The 25431-nt window shown below is 38.2% G+C and overlaps 1 protein-coding gene across 5 annotated transcripts in view; it reads left to right on the top strand.

The window, feature by feature from the left end:
* CADM2 (cell adhesion molecule 2) overlaps positions 1 to 25431 on the top strand; it is a 678107-nt gene that overhangs the window by 333301 nt on the left and 319375 nt on the right. The window contains exon 1 of one of the 5 annotated variants that reach the window (XM_075170266.1): positions 6746 to 6884. The exons of the other annotated variants lie outside the window; for them this stretch is intronic. Coding sequence (XP_075026367.1) covers positions 6872 to 6884 — 13 coding nt within the window. The 5' untranslated portion in view covers positions 6746 to 6871. Of the gene's footprint in view, positions 1 to 6745; positions 6885 to 25431 lie in introns of those variants that run through there. 5 annotated transcript variants of the gene reach the window in all.

The raw sequence follows: 25431 nt of genomic DNA, 5'->3' as shown, positions 1-25431 counted from the left end.
ATTTCTTTGAGAAAGTGATTCTAGGTTTATGAGTGCTTTGTGCATTATTTTTTTCTGGAACAATTTACTTACTCATATCACGGAAACTATGAGACAGGTTTGAATGACCTTGAGTAGAAAAAATGTAATATTTTCTTCGTTAAGTATGCGTTTGAAAAAGTGTATTTCAAAAACTATTCCATATGAGAGTAATGTCTACCTAGATTGATAGTTTTATTATTAATGGCTTTAGACTATATTAGATCATTTAATTGATGTTTATAAATAGCTTCCTTCCCTGTGGTTATGAAATATAACATTTACCAAACTTCTTTTTGGATGGAATTTACATATGGCACATCATGATGATTAAAAGCAGCCGTCTTTTCACAGCATGGCAAGAAATAGGATTTGATTTATCTTCGTTGCTTGCCTACCACTTGCTGTGACTGTACTTCTGAAATTTTAATATTCTCATTTCTCAAAAGGAGTTTGTTATGTAAAATATCATGTAAATATCTTTTATGCTCTGTTTTTAGCTTTCTATGTAAAAAATGGTAATTTTAATGTGATGAGCAAATAAAGCGGAAAGGTGGGAATGAAAAGTCGTCTTAGCCAAACAGATTTTTGTCAGAAGCAGCACATTTCTACTTAAAAACCCGAAAGAATTTAAGTACAGTGTCATGTGAACAGTGTGCATTGAGTCCCTTTCATATGAACTGTTTAGCAATTGATGAATGAATGGCTGGAAATGTGTCATTTCTAGATTTCCGTTCCTAACCTTTTACAGATTAGTGCAGGCACAGTATGGTTTTCCAGGACAAACAACAGAGCACAAGCCTCTTGCATGCGGGCAGGCAAATTTCTTCTGCCCTCCTTCCCCACGTTCCCCTCTCGCAACTGCCTCCCCAGTAGCAAATACGGCGCAAGGTCCAGACCTCCGGCTAGTCAGGCCGGGGTGCGATAATCCGTACGGGATGGAGATGCAACAGCATGTCTCCGCTACAACAGAGTACATTTTGAAAGCGTAGGGATTGTGTATTCCTGTTGCATCTGCTCAGACTTTAACGCTCTCCCTTTTAATGCTGGCCTTCTCGACACAAGAGATTTGATCAAGGTGTTCTTCAAAATTCTCTGCCGTGCTGGGAAAGACTAGTATAAACCTGTTGTCTGTCACCTTCTAATTCTTTTTAAGCAATTAAGCACCTGCTGATTTACTGAGGTTTCACTAGGATTTTTACTTTGATTTTTTCTCCATATTTTAGCTTAGTTCTTTTTTTTCTGTTGTTTGGTTCAACAAGGGAGCTAAAACTAATTTGACTGTCCTCCTTTCCCCTCCTTGTGAGACCGCCTGTGCCTACTAAACACCTGTTTCTTAGTAGAATGAAAATAAAGACAAATTAAATGTACTCAGTGCTATGGTTTAGAAAACTGAATACAAAACTAAGTACCAAATTCGAATAGAATATTGTCTAAAACTACACACAACAGAGAGAATTAACTAACGCCTCTACCAAAGGTTTGAAACAGGAGGTGCACAGTAGGTGGTTCATCTCAAGTACAGCGAACCCACGGATAGATTGGGTGGTTCTTTTTTTTTATTTTATTGGGTGGTGTTTTTTTTTAAAAAAGCACCATTTCCCTTGCCAATGTGTCTACCTCCCAAAAAACTTGCAAGGCATTTAATATGCGGAGAAAGAAGAAATAAGTATACCAAGGCCAAATAAGGTATATAATAGCTCTGACAGTTTGAACTGGTGAATGTGAAGAAATTATGTCCTCTGTACAAAACAATCCTACTTTGTTACACTATTAGAAAATAAGAGGAAGCAATCATATCCCTCTCCTAATTTTTAACAGAATATTTCATACACTTGCCAGTTTTCTTTGACAGTTTTTAGAAATGAGTATGTGAAAATGAGTAATTATCAGTTCTAAAAATAACAGATAAAATCATGCCAGAAGTGGAGCCCTGCTGGGGCTGTAAAGCTGGTTAAGATAGGGTTTTTCTTGGAATGCTCTCAGGTCCTGCCCCATGAGACGTCGTACGTCCTTAAATCCTCTTGGATCTGAATGGTAAAAAGGATTAAATGTTCTGCAAGGCAGAGTAAATTACTTCCTGTCTCAGCAAGAATAAACATATAAAACTAGTGCAAAATGTATTTTTCTTGCTCTGTGCATTGTTATAAATGCTATTTGTTGTGATAAACAATATATACAAATAGATTGTAACCACATTACCACGACTGAAACTTGTTTTGCTGCTATAGGAGAAAAAAAATGAGGATTAGGTAGGACTTCTTGGGATTTAGTTTATAAACTGTAAACTGTGGCAAATCTCCATTTAAATAATTCTGGAAGGAAGCATGACACTCCTGAGTTTCAAATTCAAAGTTTCTCACTTGCTAGCTGGCTCTGCACTAGTGAACTCGTGCTGTTTCAAAAAAACTATTAAGCCACAGACTGCTCTGTCTTGAGTACAAAAGGCTTCTGATTTCTAACATGGCGATTTCAGACACACTGGATATTTTTTTCTTTATTGTTTCAATTACACAGCAGTATAGAAGTCAGTAATTAACCAAGAAAATATGAGGTGAACTATTCAAATAATTAAGCTAGTGGCTAGATTGCACTTTATTATTTGTCTTTAACTCACACTTTCAAATCACAGTGAAGACTTCATCAAGCTATTGTTTGTGTAATGGAAAATTATATCAGACAGGTGTCATTTAAATAATTTTCTGCATCCAAAGGATACACTATAAGGAAAACAAAACAGTGTAAATGATTTACTGCTGATCTTTCATAGCCCCGAAAGAGTATTGTAACAAAGAGAAAAAGCGTTTTTTTGTCTCCACTGTAGTTTTATAAGATAATTGTTAGGATGCTGAGCTGAAGAAAATTCAATTTCTGTGTAGGTATTTTAAAAGTTGTTACATAATGCTAATATTTAAGCTGGGATAAATATCTTTTTATTCCAATCATACAGTCATTTTTGTTGAAACATAAAAAACAGCTTATCTTTGTCTTGCAGAACAGAGTATAATTTGTATTTACCATTACTGAGGAATGCTGTAATTATACTTGTGAAGATTAAGACGCTGATGAAAAATGGGTGTTTTCATTGCACATGCCAGGTAGGGCATAGACTACACAACCGTGCTCATGTTGCTCCACTGCTGATCTCAGACATGCCCTGTTCTAATAGAGAATTTCTGTGCCTGCTTGCCTGATCTTCTACTAAGCAGAAACCATTGCTGCAATATGTCTGATAAGTTTGTGCTTTTGTACATAGGAAACAATAAAGTATGTATGTGGTCTCACGATGGCAGGAATAGTAACAAACAGATGCCTTCAGTTTATCCCTACAGTGGGTACCCAATGAGCAGAAGTGAGTTATATTTTGCATTGTTCTCATAAATCTGTTTCACTGCACTTACTCAAGATGTGACTAGGTTCAGAATAACAGTAGCAAAATCTGTATAAACAAAGCTAAAAAAAAAAACCAACTTTGTGTCTAATTTTGAATTTTTTAAATAATTGTTAGATATGGGCAGAACATCTGTATAATGCTATTAAAATAAGTATATTGCCTAGCTTAGTCATAGTATGGATTCATGGTAGCTGAGAGCTATCCTGACACTTGAATGTATCCCTCGTGTGTAACAAAATGTTTTTCATTTCATTCCTTTTCATTGGGTTTGAAGCATTGAGTGTTCTGACCTTACAGATACTTGGTTCAATCTGAGATGCTTAGCTAAAATGAAACTGGTTTAGCCTATGACTCAGCTTCAAGGCAAATGCATGCCAGAGAGACTAGCGCTCTAAGAAAATTTATAGCAGGGAGCTTTGCACAGACTAATTAAGCATTTAGTGGTTGGGAGGGGGGTCAAAACTTCTACAGTTCTCATTGTTTAACATACCTGTAAGACACACAGAATTGTTAAAAAGGTAGGGAGGAAAAAGGAAATAGACTTATTCTGCTTTTTGAAGCATGTGAGATACTGTTATAGTTGCTAGCAGTTGTTGCATCTAAATCAAGGTTATCTCTACCAATTTGTTGTAAGTGGTTTGCATTGCAGTTTTTGCAGTTTATGTGGACCAAAAAAACACATTTTATGTGCAAAGCAAGGAGTTTATTGTTAGTGTAACTGAAATCTTAACAGTCTAATCAAATAGTTATTATTATTTGAGCTCTGTTACATACAAATAAAGTAGAAGAATGATATTACAGAGAAAGTCTCGATAATAATACATTAAAAATTGTTATGTACACTTCCTAATATCTTCCTCTTTGCTCTGATGTTATACTTACCTCCAGTTTCTCTCTGGGGCCTCGACAACAAAAGTTGGATGCCTGTTCTTTTTTCTCTTATGATCCAGGTACCTAGGTTGCATCCTTTAGTGACCAGTGATTGACTACTGAAGATTTTTCTACAGTCCTGGGTCTTCCATCTGTACTTTGAAGGCCTCTGCTATCATTTCATGCCTGTACTCCTCTATGCTGCATTTTTATGCTAGATTCGTAGATAGCTTGCTATACGCAGAATAACAACTCGCTACTATTTTCCATTAGTTATAAGAATATATCAAAATTCTGGTAACAGTGGGGTGGGTTTACACCACACCATTGTACAAAGCTAAGCCAAATCAGGTCAGGTAGGAGTTAACCGATAATCAGACAGTTACTGTTACAGCTCATTATGCTAAAATAATGACTCTAGGCAAGCCTAAAACAAGTCTAGACAAAAACTGACGAGTCCCCGTCTTGAGGCCTTGCAGAGTTAGTACAAAGCTTGTGATCTGGTATTAGCAGTGGTGACGACTTTACTGGGTTACAGAACTGCACAGCACCTTAGTGACTTGAAGCCAGTGTTGCCATTCAGTATTACTGTTTATATGATTTCATCATGAAATCACATAATTAGATTTTTTCCTTCTCTCTGTTTGCAATTTTTGGTGGTGTTTTTCTACGTTTGGAATTCTGGATTGTATTAGGATTGTTCCCATTCTATTCTGAAAACACTAGGTAGGAAGACAACCCAGGAATATGTCTGTTGTGTTTTAAATATTTTGGGGGTAGGTTTGGTTTTGTTTTACCTCAAATTAATAGATTACCAGCTAAATCTTGGTAGTGATACCTTGAAAAGGCAGGAGTCCCTCTGTGGAGCCTGAAAGGAATAATTGGATATTTGAGGTAGCCTTCGCAGTGGTTTCAGTTGCCTCAAGCTGACTGTCAGTTGGGCTAGAGCCCTCCCCTTTCCTCCCCGAAACGGCCCAAAACCTCCCTCTGTGGAAATTCTCTAACATGCTTGGCAAAAATACCCGGACAGAATTCTAAAACCAGCTTTCACTGACACCTGGTTTTAGTTGCCCAGTGACATCATATGCCTTTTCATGATGTGTAGTTCAATAAAACTCAACATGAGGAGGAAATAAAAAGGCAAAGGCATAGGTCCTTACAACTTTAATTCTGTGCCTCTTGATGTTAGAAATAGAAAGTATCTGTGAGCAATTCAGCCACTTCTGTGTGAGGCATTCCAGTACAGCATGGTGGGAGGAATTACAACAGCTTGGTGAAGCCTGATGTGATACAGAACACCTGGGAGGACTGTGCCCTCAGGCTTAGTGCCTTGTGTATGATCAGTGTAAAAAGGTGTATGCCCCCTTAAGAGATGTTCATTAGCTGCTTTGTGTATGTTGGGCCAAGGGCTGAGCCAGTTGTCATCTTAAGGGATTTCTTGCAATTAATCTGTATGTTCTGGAGATTTAATGCTTAGTAAGTGAAATTATAGATTTAGATGGATTATGTGCTTATGGGTAAGGAAGGTGTAGAATGGGAAAATACTTGGAAAATATTGGAGTAGGCTGGAAATGAAAGATGACTGAGGGAGGAATTTAACACAGAGGACTGCAAAAATAGAGGAATATTAAAATAATGAGTCCTAAAGAAAAAGTAATAGTGTAGAATTAAATTTTACAGTACAGATATATAGGTGCCAAATGGTGATTTGTTGGTAATTTAGGAAATGGGTAAATTAGGAAAAAACAAAAGGGAGTACTTGTTCAGATTATTCAAAGTGAAACTGTTACAACTTGTTGCTGTGAGTATTGTGGATAGCCAAAATATGAATGCATTGAAAAAATATAAAACAGATAATGGAAATGAAAACTATCACGGGTTTCTCAGCACAAAAAAAAGTGCCCTTTGTTCTGGATAATCCTTAGACCTCAGACTACGTGAAAGTTACTAGAAGCTATGCTGTTCTTGCAGTCCTCCCCTCTCTATCTGCTTGCCTACTTGTTGGTATCAGAGACTTGGCAGCTCCTTGTTCACAGGGAGGAAAAACTGAGATGCAGCCAGCTATTCTGAAAGAGGTGTAGGTATCTGTCCAGCAAGAAGAGGAAAATATAGACCTTAAGATTTTCCACTCTTTATTTCTTAACCTGTGTTTACACTCTCTTCCAAGTTTTATTCTTTATTTCTTAGCCCTTATTCCCTCTCCATAGAAACCATGTTCACCATATAGTGCTGTCTCTAGTTTCAACTTTATGGGTATAGGGCTCCTTTCCTCTTCTGCCTGCCTGTGTCCAAATGTTAATCTCACTCATAAATGTATAAATGAGAGGAGCTATATTACTGCAAATAATCTACTTAAAATTATCTATGATTTGTTTGAAAAGAAACAGTGTGGGCCCCTTGGTTTGGGGGGGGGGGGGAGTCTTCACAAAACATTTGTGAAGTAGGCCAGCATTCCCCAAAGAACAAGAAGGAATCTTTCTTCTAGGCTTGTACAGTGTTTTCGCAGGGGCTGAAATCTGTCGTAGCTGGGTTTCAATCTTTGGCACCTCTTGCAAGATTAATGAAGTGGGTTTCCATTTCATTTTAGAAATGACTGCCAAAGGTAAGTCTTGGATAGAAACATTTTTTTCTTAAGTAAGCTGGGACACATCAATGCGTGTGGGTTGAAGCAATGTATACTATTAAACTTTCATGCAGCAGCATTGAAAGCAGAAGAATTTTGAGAGACGTATTTTATTTTCTATTCTGCCATGGGCCGCCTCCTTTTGGTAATTAGCTGAATCTATCTACTGCAATCAATGAACTTGTTAAAGAATAATTATCCACATCTGCGTTTTTAATGTACTTTGAGTTACTTGCGTGTTTGTTATAGGTGCACAGTATTGATGTTTGTACTATATTAAACACAGGAAAATTAAAAGCGTGAACTAGTCTTTATTAATAGACAGTGTTTTAATTGTATTGGACCGGTATTTCACTGTCACCAGGAAAGCAGAAAAAATCCTCTAGTAGAGTGATTAGGTAACAAGGCAACATTACTGTATGTTTCACTGCTGGCAATTACGATTTAGACAATTATTATTAGAGGAATAAATTATATACCGTAGGAGTTAACTTGTCAGTTGCATGTGCAGCATGTTACTTATGCTTATTACTTATACCAAAAATAAAGCAAGAAGGAGCAATAAATATCAAGTTAAGGATTTTGTTGAAAATATAAATTGGTGTATATTTAGAGATGTATGCAGAGATTTTGTGTATTCAGCTTAGGGACAAAGCTAGTCTAATTAACCCCCTTCTACAGATGATGTGTGTGAACTATCAAATGATCGGCTGTAAATGAAAATACTAATCCATTAAATAAAAGGCCCAATTTCCTAGACAATAAACTTTTTTTCCTCCCTTGCTAGCTGTCATTCACAGCATGCACAGATAGGCATGACTGCCAGTGCTGACAAAGCCTGTGTCTGTGTGGAAAAAGAGAGGAAGGGCAGGATTGGCTGTGTGGTTTTGCAAAGTGATTCTTAAGTGTTTGGACTTCATTTAAAGCTTGTAACAAGCTAAGGTTTATAAATTTTGAAATGTTATAACTGTTGAAAAGTTTAAATCAACCTTGACAAATACCTTAGTCTTTTGTTTGTGAAATTATGCGATGTTAATTAAAACTGCTGTTTTAAGGTATCTGTAAATAAAGGAAAGCATCTTTTCAAAATCAAGAGTATGTACTAATCTGGTAGTACATACTTGAATATACTTAATTACCAATCTCACAAGTTTGAGCATGGAGTCGGAGCCGAGTGGAAATTACTTGTGTTAACCTGTGATATTTCTGTTCCCCATTACAGAGATCTAGGGGCTTGCAGAGTCTATTTGCTCACGCTGAAGTAGGGCAAGTCATTAAAGACAATTGCTTTGGGTAGCTGGAATATCTTTTTTTTTTTTTTCCTGCTCCCTTTTTGCAAAGACAGAGCTCTAAGAGATCCTCAAGATATAGGGCTACTGGGCAAAGTCACTGCTGGAGGTGCTAAGTATGTCTTTGTTGATCTTCATTGTTAAGCATAATCTTTAATGATGGGTTTAGTATGCTGTTATGCCTTTTCTTGTAGCTCACACTTATTTTTAAATGACCTTTTTTTTTTCTTAGATAACTCATGTCTAGTGATAAAGATAGCTCCGAGTAATGGCCATGATATCCCTTATATGGGGGGCACATGCATTATTCAGAACCAAGATATCTGCCACCCACTGGTTTATGCTATCCCCAGAACTCTTTAGGGACATCCAATATTAAGCCTAAAAGGGTCTGGTCTCAGTGAGCAACATAGTTTGCCAATGCAATTGAAATTTTGCTGAAATAGGGATTTCTCCGCAGCCTGACAAAATAGTAAAATTTTGGGCTTGATGCTCGAGCCCCTGCTTCAATCTGCACATGCCTCCCCATTTTCTGGTTCCCAGGAGCTCTCTCTTTGCTTCTCTGCTTAACATCTAAGTTTTTAATTGAGTCCTTTTGCCTCATTTCTGCAGCCTCTGCCTCCAGAGTTTTCTGGCCTGACTGCCCACTTACACATCTCATCAGACATACAGTACTGCTGACACCACTTTTTATAGCATTTTCTTCTGACTATGTCACACCCCTCTCTGCCCCCCTATTCTAGGCTTTGTTTTTGCCATGGTATAATTTCACATGTGAACACGTCATCACAACTTCTGTACATCCCTTCCTTTTCTCTTCTCTCTCCTCCTACTTATGTCTGTGGCACTCCTAAGCGAAACTTAAGATGGTAACTGCTACTTCCATGAGGGGGTTGCTGATGCGTATGAGTTGCCAGTATCTTCTAATTACAAAGTCATTTTTCTTGCAGTCCGTTATATCATCTATGCAAGCATACGTAGTTACTGCTTGTCCTTCCTTCTACTTGCTCACTTACCTGTCCTTGCTTCTGCATTACCTGTGCTTGTTTATGACCACTTGCTGTATATTGCTCTTACAACAGATTATAGTCTATTCAGGGTATAAACCTGTGTTTGTACATCTGTTAGCACAACAAGGATATAGACCTGATCAGAACTGTGTGCGCTTACAGAATGTAATCTGGGAGGTAATTCTTTTAGGCCATTTTTCTCAGCAAGATATTGAGTGAATAAGTCAGTCAATTATTTTTGTTTCCCTCGATGTATTTTTCAGCTTCTGTAATCTTTAACTGTATAAAGAAAAAAGCGGGGGGGGGGGGGGGGGGTGGTGTGGAAAGCCATGCAGAAATTGAATATGTTTTGGAATTGCACTTCAAGATTTTTATAGTCACAGTAGATAGAAGAGTATTTGAATAAATCAGACCTCAGTTGGCTTGCATGGTGAGGGAAAAAAAAACAACACAAAGCAACAAAAAAACCCCACAAACATTTAATCTGCTTGTTATGCTAAAGAATTGGCAGGCATATTAAGACAGAACTTAGTGTTATTTTTTTTTATTAGACAGCAACTAAAAATGTATAGTGTTAAATGTTAATAAAAATTTTTTTTTAAGAAACTTTTCAAAATTATTTTTTAATAAAAACCCAAAGTCTAGTCTCATTGAAATGTTACTGATGGCTTGACCAATTGTTTGTACAAGTTCAGTAAATATTTTTACTCTCTGACTATCTCAAGGTATTTGCTACGCTCCAGTGCCCAGCAGCATACTAGTGCGGCTCCAGATATGACTGATAAGAGCTGAAAATTGGTTACAATGAGTTTCATCAATTTAAAGAAACTGGTATTATGTCCAGCAATGTAGAAACGTAAATTGACAGCTATCATTTCAGCTATAGCCCTTGCAGCTGCTGAACAACTAACTCCTGGAGAAATTAATTTTTTTTCCAACTGGCTTTGCTTACAGTTTTAAGTATTACGAGAGTGGAATATGTTTCTCCAACTCTTAATTTAGCAGAAGCACAGCATAAAATAAGTCTCTGTTAGACTGACAAGTAAAGTTACCAAATAAAACCGTTATGTGGAAGACAGTAGACCTGTGCAATTCTAAGTAGCAAGGCTGATATGTGCTTAAATGGCTTTGGGGGGTCTTTCTGGTTTGCTGCGTGTGCATGTGTTGAAGGCTATTTTTTTAAGCTGAGGCTGTTGGTTCTGGCACTGAATTTAGGATTACATTACCCACCATGTCCTTCACTGGGTTCCCACCCAAGCCTGTAAATGAAGGGTAATTTGTTGCCTGTGAAACTGTCCAATGTTGTTTGTAACCAAAGGGAACTTTTAAGGCTTCAAAGTGGTGGTGGTGGCTAGATTGGGAAGAAGAATCAAGCTGTGACGTTATGTATAATGTCTTACTTGTCCAAGGTTATCCTGTATGAACCATAAGAGTTTAGGATCACCGTGATACTGCATGCATGCTATTTCTATTTTCCTTTTGCTCATTTCTTGAAAGACTTTGAAGGAGATATGGCATGTTCTGCTGACAGAACTTTACTTTGTAACGAAATCAATATAAAATACATAACATTATCTTTATTTTACAAATGCAATATATAGTGCCTTTATGGGTTTTTTTATTTTTGTTTTGTGTTTCATTTATTATTACTTTTCCACCTGGAGTGTCAGGGACAGAAGCAGACTAACTGGTTTGGTTTGGTTTGGTTTGGTTTTTTTTAAATGATTTGTTCTGTGCTAAGGCTTTATCTGTAATGAGTGGGTAGATCTATGCAGCTTTACGGAATATAGTTGCTATTGAATATAAATATGAATCTTGCATTTTAGATATGGCCAGAATGCAATTGACAATTAATGTAATGAACATAAATCATGCTGATATAGTCCCTCATGTTTTATTAAAATCTTAGATAAATGGACTTAATACGTACTTGTTTTAAGATTATCAAACTGTGCACTATTAAAACCAAGAAGTTCTTTTAGAGAGAATTCAATACTAAATTGGCTTTCATTGAAACGGTGGGGAAAAAAAAATCAATTACAGCAATCATATTATCTTTCAAGTATGTCCAATAAAGCCAGGTAATGGATATAATTTATTCTTTATGGAATTACTGTTTAAACGTACTGGAATACACTTAAACAAAGGAAATACTAAAGCAATTAAAATTTCACTTTGTATGAAAATTCTCAGTTTATGAATTCATAAACAGCCTAAACTGGAATTAGAGTTCTATTATGTTTGTACTGGAAGCTTATATTGACAAATCCTACCTACTTCTCTGTTGTTTGGAAGGGTGTCCAAACTGATTCTTTGCTTAACCCCTATCTGACGTATTTTCTAGAAAGAAAAACGTTGTTATTAGAAAGCGCTCAAAATTAAGACGTAACATGAAGTGACTGCTACCCAACACTCTTGGAACCTGATATTCTATTGTACGAGCAAGAAGGACAGGTAGTAGAAAGGTGAAGCAACAGCAGAGGAAAAAATATTGAAAGCAGTATTGAAAAATAATAGGGAAGAATCTGGGAGATGGGACAAACTCATTAGGCTGTAAGCAGGAGTGCAATGATGCAATTTCTCTTTTCACTTCCTGTTTGTATGTTCATACTTACAAACATATATGTTTATAAGTATAAACAGATTATAATTGCTGTCCTTCCCCTCAAGCAGTGAAGTCCAAAATTAATGAAAACATTAGGTTTTCATTATTATTTTATACTCTGATGACAATATACATATCATATTGTCACTTATGCACAAATCAAAATGGCAAATGCACGTAACTGAAATGTATTAACTTAACTTTTTCATTCTTCTGCTGGAATATATCAGTGCTGCCACTCGATTCCTGAGAGCTCTGCAGTTCACACAGTGGCCTTGATACCTGTTTATGCATAGAAGTTTGCCTGGAGATTTACAAATCAAGATAGGCATTGACATTTCCAGCCTTAAAAAATTGCTGCTGTGTGTCAATGCAAATAGATTTTGACCTAGTTTCTAAGAACATACTTAGTCCAATGAAGAAGGTTTTTATTCATGAATACACTTTATCACTGTTCAAGAAATACGCACAGGCAAGAGGGAAACAAAATTGCAGTAGATAGGTGTCCTTTTTCTTTTTTTTTACTTATTTCAAAGTATTTTTTATTTTCTCTATGCGTGTTCTGCAACACAGATTACTTGTCAAATAAATTTATAGTACCTTTCCAGGCTGTAAAGCAACAAGAGTGTAATGCAACAAGTCATTGGAGAGAAGTTTGTAATCTGTCCCACAGTTTTTCCTTTTGCTTCACAGTACAGTATTACTAGCACTCTATCCTAGCATTAAAACTAATGATAATTAAAAAAAAGACGAAAGTAGTCTAGGTCAGATAAGGGAAAACCAGGACTGTGAATGTCCCTGTGGTTTAATGTCTTTTAATGTCTCCCACCCTTCAGCCCTTGGAATGGTAAAATCAACAGGCAGGAAACTTCTGTACACAGCTGTAGGGATGTGGTTTTGTGTTACTCGGTATACCTTTTCTCCACTCAGGATTTTCAGTATGGAATGCTCCCCTGACAATGAACTCTTACGTTATTGCTGCCAATGATTTGAGGGTTTGCTTGGTTGGTTGCTTTTCTTGAACACAAAAGAGGAGATCTTTGAATCTCTTTTTGTTACAATATCCTATTGTTACAATTTTGTTACAATAGTCAGTGAGGTGAAACATGCAGGATTCAAGCCTTAACAGATGTTACAGGTGAGGCCACTTAAATGGCTTCTCTAAACTCAAGGGTCATTGGGTCAGAGGGGAGGAAAGAAAAAAGATTGTAATGGTCACCCCTTAAACTGTGCAACCAGAGTGGGGATTTCTATTGCTGCTCCAAGGTATCTGTTTTACATTGAGTATTCTAACAGCTGGGCGAACTGGCTATAGCAGAGTTTGAATAGGAATGAGCAGTTGTCACAGCTCGTAGAGCAGAGCCTGTTGAGGTTGCTCTGTAAAAAGTATCTTTGCATTGCAGACTGAACTCTTCAAAAGGAATGGGTAGGACACACCAAGTTCATGAATCTCAATAAGGTCTTCCTGTGAGCTAGATACTGAATTATTGAAAGCCTTAGGATGTGTACAGTGCTCCTGGGCTTCGAGTCACCAAACTTCTGTGGAGTATGTGGAAGGGAGGAAGATGGATCACTTCTAACTAGCTTTCTTACCAGCAATGTAGTTTCTTGTAATTCGCTGCTCACTGTCCCTTATATCTGTGTTTATGTGTCTGCTGTCCAAACACTGTGGAAAGGCAAAAGTGGAAGTCTCACCTCACCAGATGCCATTGTACAAGATCAATGAAATTAATTTAGTCAGAACTTTAAACAGGTAGGATATATAGTCTTTGATAAAGCCTTTTTTTTTTAAAAATATATTCTTTGTTGGCTTTTGGGGGAATATGGTTTGTACGAGCATTTCTAGAGAAAGCAAAACAAAATATGTAAAAGGTATGATTGGATAAAATAGAATTGTTCTTCTGTTTCAGTAGGCTTAATATTCTGCATAATATCTTTATTTTTAGTATTTGCAGTAAAATATATAATTAAACTGAAAGATGTTACAATGTCTCATGTAGTGTACAGATGGTATCTTTACCCCTATCCGTATGTCTTATCCTTTCAAGGACATCCCTCTAGGTCTGTTGCCTCCATAGGAACCAATTCATTTTTGGAAAGAGGTGGTCTTTAAAATTTAATTTTATCAAAATAAACTAGATCTCATGAGTATAAAATGTTTGCCAGAAACTAATTTTCTTCATTTTTCATTCAAATCATTTTTCTTCATTTTCTATCCAGACCTGTTTGTAAAGGCCAAAGAAACGATTGCTAACTGTGCGTGATATATAAGAGTTGGATAGAATTAGCATCCCTATCTTGGCTGTGGAGTGTTTTGGCCCTAATCTTCCAATGAATTCTAAATAGATGGACAACTATTCCCCCGCAGTGGAAAATGAGCCTCCGGGAAAGTGAGGTCAAGTTACTTACAGCTCGTTACTGCGTCATGGGTCTTGTGCATGTGTGGCTTAGCAAAGTTTTGCTTTCTTTCTGTTTTATTATCTTATGATGATGTGGTAATAAATTCTAATGGCTTGAACCTCCAATATCCTAAGGCTACTCTCAACTGTTTTTAGGAAAACACAGATCTGTAAATTTGACTTCAATTAAGTGAGGAAACATAGGATGCAACAGGAGGAGCAGGCAACCTGTCTATTTAATAGACAAATATTTAGTAACTAAAGCTCTGTAACCCATAGAAGAAAGAAGTTTTGAGCTGTATTCTGGTCTGCCACTGTTCAAAGTGACAGAGAAGACCAAAAATTCATGACTTTCAAAAAGGGATTAAATCTTATCCATAAAATTTTGAGTTCACGTCTGCACGAGGTACAAAGACACAGTAGCAAAAAGGCCATGAGTATCACAGAAGTTTTGCTGGGCCTGTGAGAAGTTTTTATTGTTTTGACCAGTGATAAAACACCAAACAAGATACCTATTTGCCAAGGAAGGATCAGCAGACCTATAATGTTGGGGGGCAGGGGAAGAAGGATTCAAAATTTTTACATCCTCTGAATCTTATACCAGCCGAATCATCACGTGCCTGCTGGCCCCAGTAAAAGACCAAACAGCATGCATGGAAGAAACCTCTAAGGGCAGAATTATCCAAGCCAGCAACATAAGGAAGTAGGGCCAAATAAGTGCTGAAATAATAATTTTTTAAAAAAGCATCTTTTTAATTTGTGCCACTGTCGTGGTTTAACCTGGCAGGCAGCCAAATACCACACAGCCGCTCACTCACTCCCCCCGCCCCCCAACGGGACGGGGAGAGAATCGGAAGGGTAAGAGTGAGAAAAACTCGTGGGTTGAGATAAAGACAGTTTAATAGAACAGAAAAGGGAGAATAATGATAATAAATAATGATAGAATATACAAAATGAGTGATACACAATGCAATTGCTCACCACCCGCGCTGACCGATAACCAAGTAGCGATCGGTACTTCCTGGATCATGCCTACCCTTCATATACTGAGCATGACGTCACATGGTATGGAATACCCCATTGGCCAGCTGGGCTGGCTGTCCTGATTATGTCCCCTCCCATCTTGTGTACCTAGCTCAGTCAGTAGGCACGGGAGCTGTCCTTGGACTAGGAGGGCACTTAGCAACAACTGAAAACATCAGTGTGTTATCAACATTCTCCTTGTACTAAATCCAAAACACAGCACTAGGAAGAAATTTAACCCTATCCCAGCCGAAACCAGGACAGCCACGAACTCTCCCCAATGATTCTGTTTTATTTATTAAACTGTCTTTCCATTTCTGACAATGTCACTGGTGAAGAAAGCAAAGTGCTGTCAGACACTTTATTAATACTGAATACATCTGTAATAATCAGTGTACTCTCAGTAAATGGTTTAGCACATAGCTTCTGTTTTCTGGAACAGTGTTCACTGACCTTGTTGGAGGTGCAGTTGCTGCTGGTGTAGGAATAGACCCTGTACACTATATATTCTTTTGCCCTTCTGAATAATTTAATTTTTGATTAAGCAGAGTTTGTTAAATCAACTTAGGTTGTTATATGAATGACAATGAAGTCCTATTTGAAGAAAATTAGCCTCTTTATGCTGAAAGAAATTATGGTAATAGGAGAAGAAATAATAAATCCACCAACTCTACCTGAATGCTTATGTTTGTGCGTAACCATAGCATGTGCAAAACTATTGAAAAATTGCTTTGCTGGAGAACAGATTTCTCCCACTATGATTTTATGTATGCTATAGGAGTATAGTTATTAAGATATAAAAGCACAAAACCTCCCACCCAAACCAGCCAAGCAGCACTAACAAATCTATTCAGCTTTCCTTCTTATGGAACTGTTCTGCTACCAGTTCTTAAAGAGAACGAGCTTCACATTTAAAAGAAACTTAGCACCACAAGCTGTGGTCTGGTCAGGAACTCTTTAAGGTTAATGTCCTTCATGGCTGCAGTAAGTGGAAGATGTACCGTTGGCTTGGTCTTTTTCTCTCTCTAGAGAATTAACACTCTAAAAATAAATTGCCCATGCCATGAAATATGGAAAACCTGGGGATGAGCTTCAGTTAAATCCTCATGTCTGCATTTGTTTCTTTGATTAATGCTGCTCTGAACTGACCCACAACCTTGGCCTAGATGTTTGTCCTTGTTACTGTTCAGTGTTTCACATATTAAGATTGTATTATGGGGTTGTGTATTTTTTTTTCCAACTGCAATATCAAATTATACGATATGGCTTATCTGTTTCTTCTATAGTCACAATTTGCACCAGAAAGCTTTTTTTAATATACATCTTTACATATTTAGTGTTTTTACATATACGTACCACATGGGTGGTTTTGCATTAAACAGATAATCTTTTAAATTTTACTGAAAATTTGTTTTGGAGAAAAAATATCCACAGATGTTACTGGAATTAATACTACTTAGAAACACATGTCAAAGAAGGGCTGGAGTTTCAGGCACTGTGACTACAGAACATGTCAGAACAGTATGCATTTGTATATTTTTAATACATGTCTGTGTTTTCAGGATGGGTTATTGTAGTAGATTCTTTTACACATTGATGCCAAAACGTTATTGTGACACTGATGTGATGTTAGGCAGCATAAGTGAGTTCTCTGTGCGTTGCAGCAAAGGCTAATGGTGTCTCTCTTCTCTTGCTATCCCCAGGCAGTCTTAGCGCACAGCAGTTCTGGGATCAGTACCCGACACATCCTAGTACAAAGAGGGGTTAGGACCTGCTGCTGCTTCCCTTTCATGATGTCCTTGGAGTAACAGTTAGTTTATCCCAACAAAATTCCCTCCTGAGAACCATAAACCAACACTGATCTTGCACTCAAGCTAGCTCTGTTTTGCTTAAGAGAGGAAAGAGCAGCACTCCCAGAAGGGAGGGTGGAGGGAAAGGTGAAATGTGGTTCATCTCCATCTTCCCTGTTTCAGCTGACAAAATGGAGAGGCAACGTAGGTGCAGCTAGAGATCAAGTGCCCATTCCCTGGCAGGGTCCTACTCACTGGTCTAAAGAATTATTTTTGCTCTCTGGCAAAATGCAAAGACTCACATCAGAGTACTGTTACTCATCATATTTTCCTGAAACGTGAAAATTTTTGTGCCAAACTCGGGCTCTAAGTCTGGGAGAGAACAGATTTCAGTTTGGCTGTATCACCCATCAGGTGGCTGTCTTCATTGTTGGTCCACAGGATTTTCTAAGTTGAATGCCCTTTCATCATTCCTGTTCAACTTCTGCTTTTCTTCAGCCTCAGTTAGGTTTTTTTTTTTCCCCTCAGTCACGCTTTACCAGACAATCTGGATGGAGAGTGCTATTTTTCTCCCAGACAATTGTGAATTAGGGATGTATGATGTGACCTTACAGGAGGAAGAAATACTGTTACTGCTAGAACTTCCTGTAAAGTTTTTCAAATGTTTGCTGCCTTTACTCTCAAATACAGTGGCCAAATGATGTACACACCATATGGCTATTAGCTTGCTGCATTCTTCTGGCTGGTTGTTACAGGTGTTCCTAAAGGGTAGTATTTAAGCAGTTTGTAAACTGCAGCAGTTAATGGATAATGTTCCTAGAGATGAGGGATTTGATATCAGTAAGGCAAATGTAAGAAAAGTAAACAATGTAGAATAGAGTTATTACTTTTTTGTATATGGAAAACTCATAGACTCTCTGCAAGAAATATCTAAACCTGCTCAGCATTTAGATTTTCTTTTTTGCATCTAGATTTTCTTTTTTGCATGGTAAGTATGAAAATGCAGATAATGAATGCTTCTTTATTTAGCCGTGCTTTCCAAAGAGATCAGATGAGCTCCATGACTGGAAGCCAGTGCTTGTAATTTCTGGCTGCATTTTCAAGGTGTTGCCTGAAACCTGTGGAATTTTAAATGGTTCCTTGCTGGCTGAGATGCTTCCTTTCTTTGCTTGACACCATAGCAACAAAGGTCAGATGATGAGCTGAAAGTAACCATTTCTTTATGTATCACATAAAAAGCGAAATGCAGGTGTGTTTTTAATGAAGGCATGATGTCAACTCTGCCATATCTATTTGGTACTTGTCCATCTAATTGCAAATTTGTTTTGACTTCAGACTCTTACAAAACACATCTTTGGCCTGAGGTTTATACACGGTAAGATAGGAGAGAAGATAATAGTCGGTCTCTGGAGAACTTTCTTGTGAGAACTTTTTCACTAAATTTTATTTCATTTAGTTTATCAGCATGCAAAACAAATTATAGAAGAATGTCAATGGGATGTTTATAAAATAATACAAATGGAAGCATCCAAGTCATCAGTGAAAAAGCAATTAGCTTTTCTAATGAAAATATGCACGAGAATGTAACAAATATTGGTTGCAAAGCATGAGGAAGAGAGATTCAGATTTACTTTCTCATCCTCTTAAATACAATAAATGCATTCAGTCTTACAGTGTGGTGGTGGTGGGTTTTTTGTTTAGTTTTTTTTCCTGACAATTCTTCACTCCCTTTTTTTTCTTAGTGAGCTTGAGAAATTAATGTTTGAGCACTTGCACTGCTGCCCAGGTCAGGTAGGTTGACTTTCTTAGTAACTTACTAATGGAATGTGTGTTAGTAGTATACCTGGTTCAAGAAATTTCCAATTTCAGCATAATGATTTTAGCGTAATGATGGGCATGATTTGATTCATGCCCATCTCAAGTACAGAATGTCAGTTGTGGACTGCAGACAACAGAAGTTGGAACATTTTTTTTAATATCAATTAGTTCAGGAGCAGGAAGTTTGTCACTGAGCAACAGTTTGTAATGGATCTTCCTGGAGGAAAAGGGGAGAATTTTCTCAGGTTGTAACTGGCATAAATAACTAAAAACAGTCACTTAGATGAAATTGGAGGGGCTGCGAGCATTTAAGATATTCCACAATTTCCTAAACTTTCATCCAGGCGGATTTGAAGAATTTGGTTTGTATTCATATGTTTTGATACAAATTAGTTGGTACAGCCTTTTCATAGATTGTCCTATGTCCTATTTAGCAACTAAATTGTGTTGAATGTATTATGAGAAAAGTACCTGAATAGAAATAAAAAAATAATCTTTTTAATATAATCCAAAGTGAATTAGTTTTATTAGCCAGTTCCTTTTGAATAATGTCCTAGTTTAATTTGGGGGAATAGGTCTTCCTTTGGTGATCACAAAGCCTATGTCTCCGTTTTTCCAGTACTGTGTACTTTAGTAACTCTAACGTACAGGGCATGTGTTTTAAGTGAGGAGGTGGAAATTGGAAAGATTATCTCTAACACCATGTAGGAAAGACCAAACTGAAAATATATGCACATTATTGCTGTGAAATCAAAGGCCATCTCTGCGTTAGCAAGTAGTGTGGTATTAGAGGAAGGGAGCTGTAGACCAGAACAGCTGGTGGTGAGGACACAACACCCATGCCGTGTGCCTTTCTGAAAGCTTAGTCTTGTGGACTGGAGCACCCGTCAGAGGTTGGAGAGCACTAGAGGTGTTCCTGGAGTACATGTAGTTTAGTTTCACCTTAAAGGAATCTCTTTGTGCCTTTCAAGTCTGCAGTAAGATGTGAACCAAGGCATTCTAAGCGGGAATGATGAGATTTGTTGTAAGAAAGTGCTGCTCATCTAAACTAACATAGTTGCGTAGAACCCACCCAGAGACAGGTATGTATGAAATTTTATTCTAATCAAATTCTGTATTCTAATAATGAGCAACTTGTTGTAATCAGGTAAATATCTGAGTGTGAATTTATGCACCAAGTATTTTCTGGGAAAATATGCCTGAAGGAAGTAACTTGCTAGCTAGGGCATTTTCTCATTTCTCTCATACCACTTCTATAAGAATTGCACTGGTCTTTTTCATGCTTTTAGTAAGCAGTTAGCAGAGGAAGCTCAGAACAAAGGATGTAAGCCTGGCTTTGCCTAAGTCAGCTATGAACTCTTGTTGACTTGAGAGGCTCATCCTGAGTTTTGAAAAACGTTGCTCTTTCCCCATCTGCTGCTGTTTCAACTGCCAGAAAACTGTCTTGATGGTTGGTTGGACCTATTTCAGATGTTCTGGGGGCTTTACTTTCACAGTCCTGATGGAATTAGGGAACCACTCTTTCTGTCAGCTAAAATCTAAGGTTTATCCTTCCCCTTGCATTTCTAAACTTTTAATAATTTGAATTTACATACTCATTCTTTCTACCATATTCCGTTTTGAGTCTTGGCTTTCCCTTCTCTCTTCCCTCTTCCTCTACCTCTTAACTTAAAATAATCAAAATATTTTGCTGTGGGGAACGTGTGCTGAGGGTTTTGGCTTGTTTGTTTTGGGTTTTTTGTTTGTTTGTTTTTCGGGTTTGTTTTGTTTTCCCCCCAGAATAAGTAACAAGTCTCAAAGGCAGGGTAACTAGATAAAGCCAAAGCGCTGCCCCTGCACTCCTTGTCAGTCTGCATAGTGCAGGAATAGAGGTAGGGAAGGAGAGGCTTTTGGCTGCTTTGCCACTTGCTGTATTCTGCATCCAGTTTGGGCTACAGCAAGACTTGTGGGCCATAGGAAGCAGAGAATGTTTGATAACAGAGGAGGCTCTGCTCCCAATTTCCCTATCCCAGGGGCAGTGGGCTCAGGCAGGGTTGTTCCAAGTAACATGACACAGGGATCAGTTTATGTGAGGGATATTCCTTAGGGCCTCTCAAATACTTCCTTATTTCCTCAGGCCTCAATGTGGTGGGAGACTGTTTCTTCTGATACTACGACTCAGTCACTGATGTGACATGACAGTAGCGTTGGGCCAGGCTCCTCTTGGAGAGGAGATAATCCTGGGGAAGGTTTCAAATCGATCTTCTTTAGTGCGTCACCCATAAGTATGGGGATTTGTCACGTATGGGTGGTTTTAAGGCCGTGTAAAGAATCACTGACAAGGTATTGACAAAGGATGATTTTAATAGAAATTTATAGAAACGTGACTTAACAGAATTTGGTGGCAAGGTTCACTCTATTACTTATTACATGGATTAAGTTACACAGGGGAAAATCATGTTAGAATTGTGTTGGAATGATTTGTACAGAGACTAAGAGTAAAAGGGTTAAAGGGTAAAAAGGTAAAAGGTAAAAGGGGGACCCTCCCGTTGAGTCACGAGGTTCAGAAGAGATCAGACTGGACCCAATCTTAGTCTCAGACTTGGACAACGGTTTATGTCTAATACAGAAAAGGATAGGAAGGACATCCCGTTGGGTCACGAGGTTCAGAGTAGACCCCTTTGTTTTCTAAACTCCTTCTCAAAAAGGAGCCTAGGTGCGGCTGGTTCTACCCTTAGACTCAGACCTGGGCAACGGTTTATGACTAAAGGGTTAAGGGTTCTTTTAGCAGCAATTTAGAGTCTTACAATGCTTAAACATTGATCAGTTTGACAGCTGCACAAGGATTAGTCAAGTTGCTACAAATATTACAAAGATTAAAACAACTTAACTACAGGTTATATTTGTTAGTAACTATATAGATAAGCGCACAAAAAGATCTGATCAATCAATACGTATATATATAACTACAGATTATAACTGTAAGCACGCAAAAGATCTAGATCAATCAATACATATATATATATATGCATATGGATATGGTACCAAAGCTAAATGAAAGGCCTAGAGTTAGTTAATTTATAAAGGTATACCTGTTAAAAATTCCCCTTGAGTACCGTGAAATACTCATGGTAAATGCTTTGGCATTTCCCAACGGGCAAAGACTTGAGCCCCAAGGAGCGTCTCAGCCCAAAATCTCGGGGATCCTCCGAATATCGCAAATTCAAGTTTGCGGACTCTGAGAAGCATCCCACTCAGAGGGAGATTCTGGATGCAGCCCGCCCGCTGCGGTCTCACTTGGTACCGCTGTTTATAGGTTTGCAAGGTGATTGGCTTTAGTCATCAATAACTTTCCATTTTGGCTACTATCCGAGGTGGTCCAGGGTAGTAATTATGGTATTGTTTCACGGTAACAATAGTATTGTTCCACTTGAGCTATGATCCAGGTAGGGAAAGCTTCAGAGCTGTCAGAGATGATGAATTATCTCTTGTTTCTGTTCCCTACCTTGTTCATGTAGCTGGTGTCCCTGGTACGATCAGTGTTGTTCCCCACCTTAGCCATGCAAGAGTGCTTGGTACGGCCAAGGGACACTTAACAGCCCAACTCATACACAATGGCTAAAGCTTAACAGAAGGTTCTGAGATCGTATCGTAGCCCAGAGGAAAAGAAGGGGGGAGGAATGCACCACCACAGGATTCTTCCAATTAAGTCTTCAAGTAAAAGATTTGTTGTGAGAAAAGTGTAAAACTTTTATCTTTGAATGAATGCAGGCAGTCTTCAGCATGTTTCAGGTAGGCATTATATTCACATTTTGGTTCTACAGACTGAAAGAATCTGCAAAAACTCAGTCTCACTGGGTAATAATAATTAAACAGTGAAGCATACAAGCACACTGATCTCCAGAGACAACTTGAAATCCAGAGGGAATGCACCCGCGTTAGCTGCATGACAGTGCCAGCAGCACCTCTGTCCACGTTGTGTCTGAAATACACGCCAAGCCCATAAGACATCAGAATGATCAGTGTGTCACAGCAAAAGCCTTTTCAGTACATAAAACCTGCATTTACCATACAGGTAGAGGTGTATTTCAAGAAAGAGTAACTAGTTAAAATGGGGGAAAGTTACATCTTCCCATTTTGTAATCAGGATGGCAGTGAAAACCTATGTCCTGTAGAAATAATCTGACCAATACTAAAAGATGAACTTTCACGTATTTTGGAGTGTATGCTGTTCTTGTGGCTTAAGACCACATTGATAATGTGGAGTCTAAATGTAGACTGATGCCAAAACACTTTAATCACATATGCTCACTTTTACAAGTTAAAGGATTTCTGTGCCCTGCAGCAGAACTGGTGGTCTGGCAGAGAAGTTGGGTGCGTCAGCATAGAGATTTCTGCTGTAATGTGCTCAGCCTGAATGCGGGGCTGCAGGGTCCCCTGGGCATCTTCCTTTGCTTTCTCTCTTCTGGAGTCTCTTTTGTTCTCTCTTACGTACCCCGGGAATCTCTTAGATATCCCCAAGTGTCTCCTTTAATGGAAGTTTTCCCCCTCTGTGTGTCTCCCAGAGCGTCTTTCAGAGTTTTCTTCCCAAGAACCTCTCCCCATGTGTCTTCTGCCCCCATGGTGGCTGCTGTCACTTGCACATGCGAGTGCTGGGGTTATGTGGGCAGCAGTTCTGGCCACGTTGGTCTGTTTGTCCCAGTGTTGGAGCTGGCTGCGACTGGCACAGAACGACTCATGGCCTCCTCCCTCATGGGTCATCCTGCAACTCCCCACCACCCAAACTCTACTGGTTTTGCCCAATATAACTGTGATCTATTTTACTTACCAAAACATTTCCATAAAGTGTTTTCTAGAACCATAACTGTTCAATAAATGAACCCATCTAAACTAGAAAGACAGACCGAGGGAGAGAGAAGAAACCAAACACAAAGTGAAGTAAGGCTACCTGTCTGTAGTTGTGTTGGAGATTATCATCTGACCCAAGCATAGATCCCAGACGCTCCAAGTCCAGCACAGCGTCACTAGGTCCTGATGCCGCCTTCTTTGATCACAGGAAGTTAACATGGCTCAGCATGGCTGCTGACACCATGACTGAAGATCCTAATTTGTGAATTCTGATGGCTTTAGCAGTGATGATGTAAAATGCCACCATCCATTGCTAGCAGCTGGCGGTTTCCTTGGGGTTACTACTGCCGCAGGGGAGCACTCTGGCTAATACAGTTTAATATACCAAATGGTGCTTTGAGAAGCAGGTTCACATCCACTTCTGCTCCCCGCTCGCTTGTGACAGTCATGTCCCTCCAAGTTTTCTGCAAGATAGCTGGGAGCAATAATACCTTCAGTCACACAAGTGAGATTCCTCAGAAGCTATATAAAAACCGGGGACATTATGGGGAAGAGGTAAGCTAATGAAAGATGAGAATATCTTTCACTAAGTTCATTGTGTATTGAAAAGTAATGCTATTTGGTTTATTTATTTTCATTTGTTTTAAACAGCTGTGAATCCATAACACTATTAGTAGATAGTAAAGTGCTGTCAATACCGCATGATCCAGTTATCTAATCCCCTTTATGAAATTTACCTCCATTGTTAGCTAGTTTCCAACAATAACTGATTTGTTGGAATGTACCCATATATGTGTATTTTGCTTCGTGAGATAAAAGCAAAAGTGAAAAAGAAAGCTGTTTATTTAACATAATGTAACATCAGTTTTACATTTTAGGCCCTTTAGAAATTATTAATAAAAAAATGGTAGAAAAATCAGCAAACAAACTGAAGTACAGGCGGTAGGTGGTACTGCCTGTTTGGTATTGGTGTATTGTTAATATAGCAACAGCTACATTGCAAATAGAAGTATGATTGAAGCAAAGTCAAGTGTTAAAAGTAATATCAATTACAGTGGTTCGGTGTAGTGGAAACCGATGGCATGTGTTTATGCTTCTTTGTCGTTGGTTAAAAGGGTGGTATACTATCTCTATAGGTATGTCTTGATGAGTGATCCAGTAAAGCTTAAAAATATTTCCAAATCCTTGGAAAGGGAGTGTTTTGAATTTATATGAATGTGTTGTTATCTATTGTGATTGATGCAGTGCTTTTCACCATCCAGAATATAATTTCAAGAGAGCTCTGCAGTAAGGCTTACTTTTGAATGCTCTGTGTTTGAAATTATTTTGTTTTCTGGTATTTGATTTAAAACAAGACCGAATCATCCATGACATTGCAATTAAATAATGAGATAGAGAATGAATGAAGGCAAAATGAGATAATCAACATGTATAAGCAGTTAATCATGCAGGCGACTTATAAGCACTGACATGGAGGATTTCTAGTTTTGATGGCCGTGGCTCATGAAGGAGGCTTTCAGTACTGAATAGGTCTAGACTTGGGAGTGTTGGAGTAAGGTGAATTTCTCTGCAGCTGCTCCACCTGGTTGCCAGACACTGAAACTTTGAACACAAGTGTAACACAGATTCAAGAATAATACTCAATTCCATAAAGGATGTTTGAAGATAAATTTGTGGTATTTGTGAAGTCCTTAAATACATCAGTGGAACACAGTAGAAAAAAAAATCATTATTTTATATACCAGATACTAGTTAGATACTGTTT

This window comes from Calonectris borealis, chromosome 1, assembly GCF_964195595.1.
Source record: "Calonectris borealis chromosome 1, bCalBor7.hap1.2, whole genome shotgun sequence".
In the NCBI taxonomy this organism is placed as follows: domain Eukaryota; kingdom Metazoa; phylum Chordata; class Aves; order Procellariiformes; family Procellariidae; genus Calonectris; species Calonectris borealis.
The sequence above is the reverse complement of the archived record's forward strand: the minus strand, read 5'-3'. Positions and strand labels throughout refer to the sequence as shown.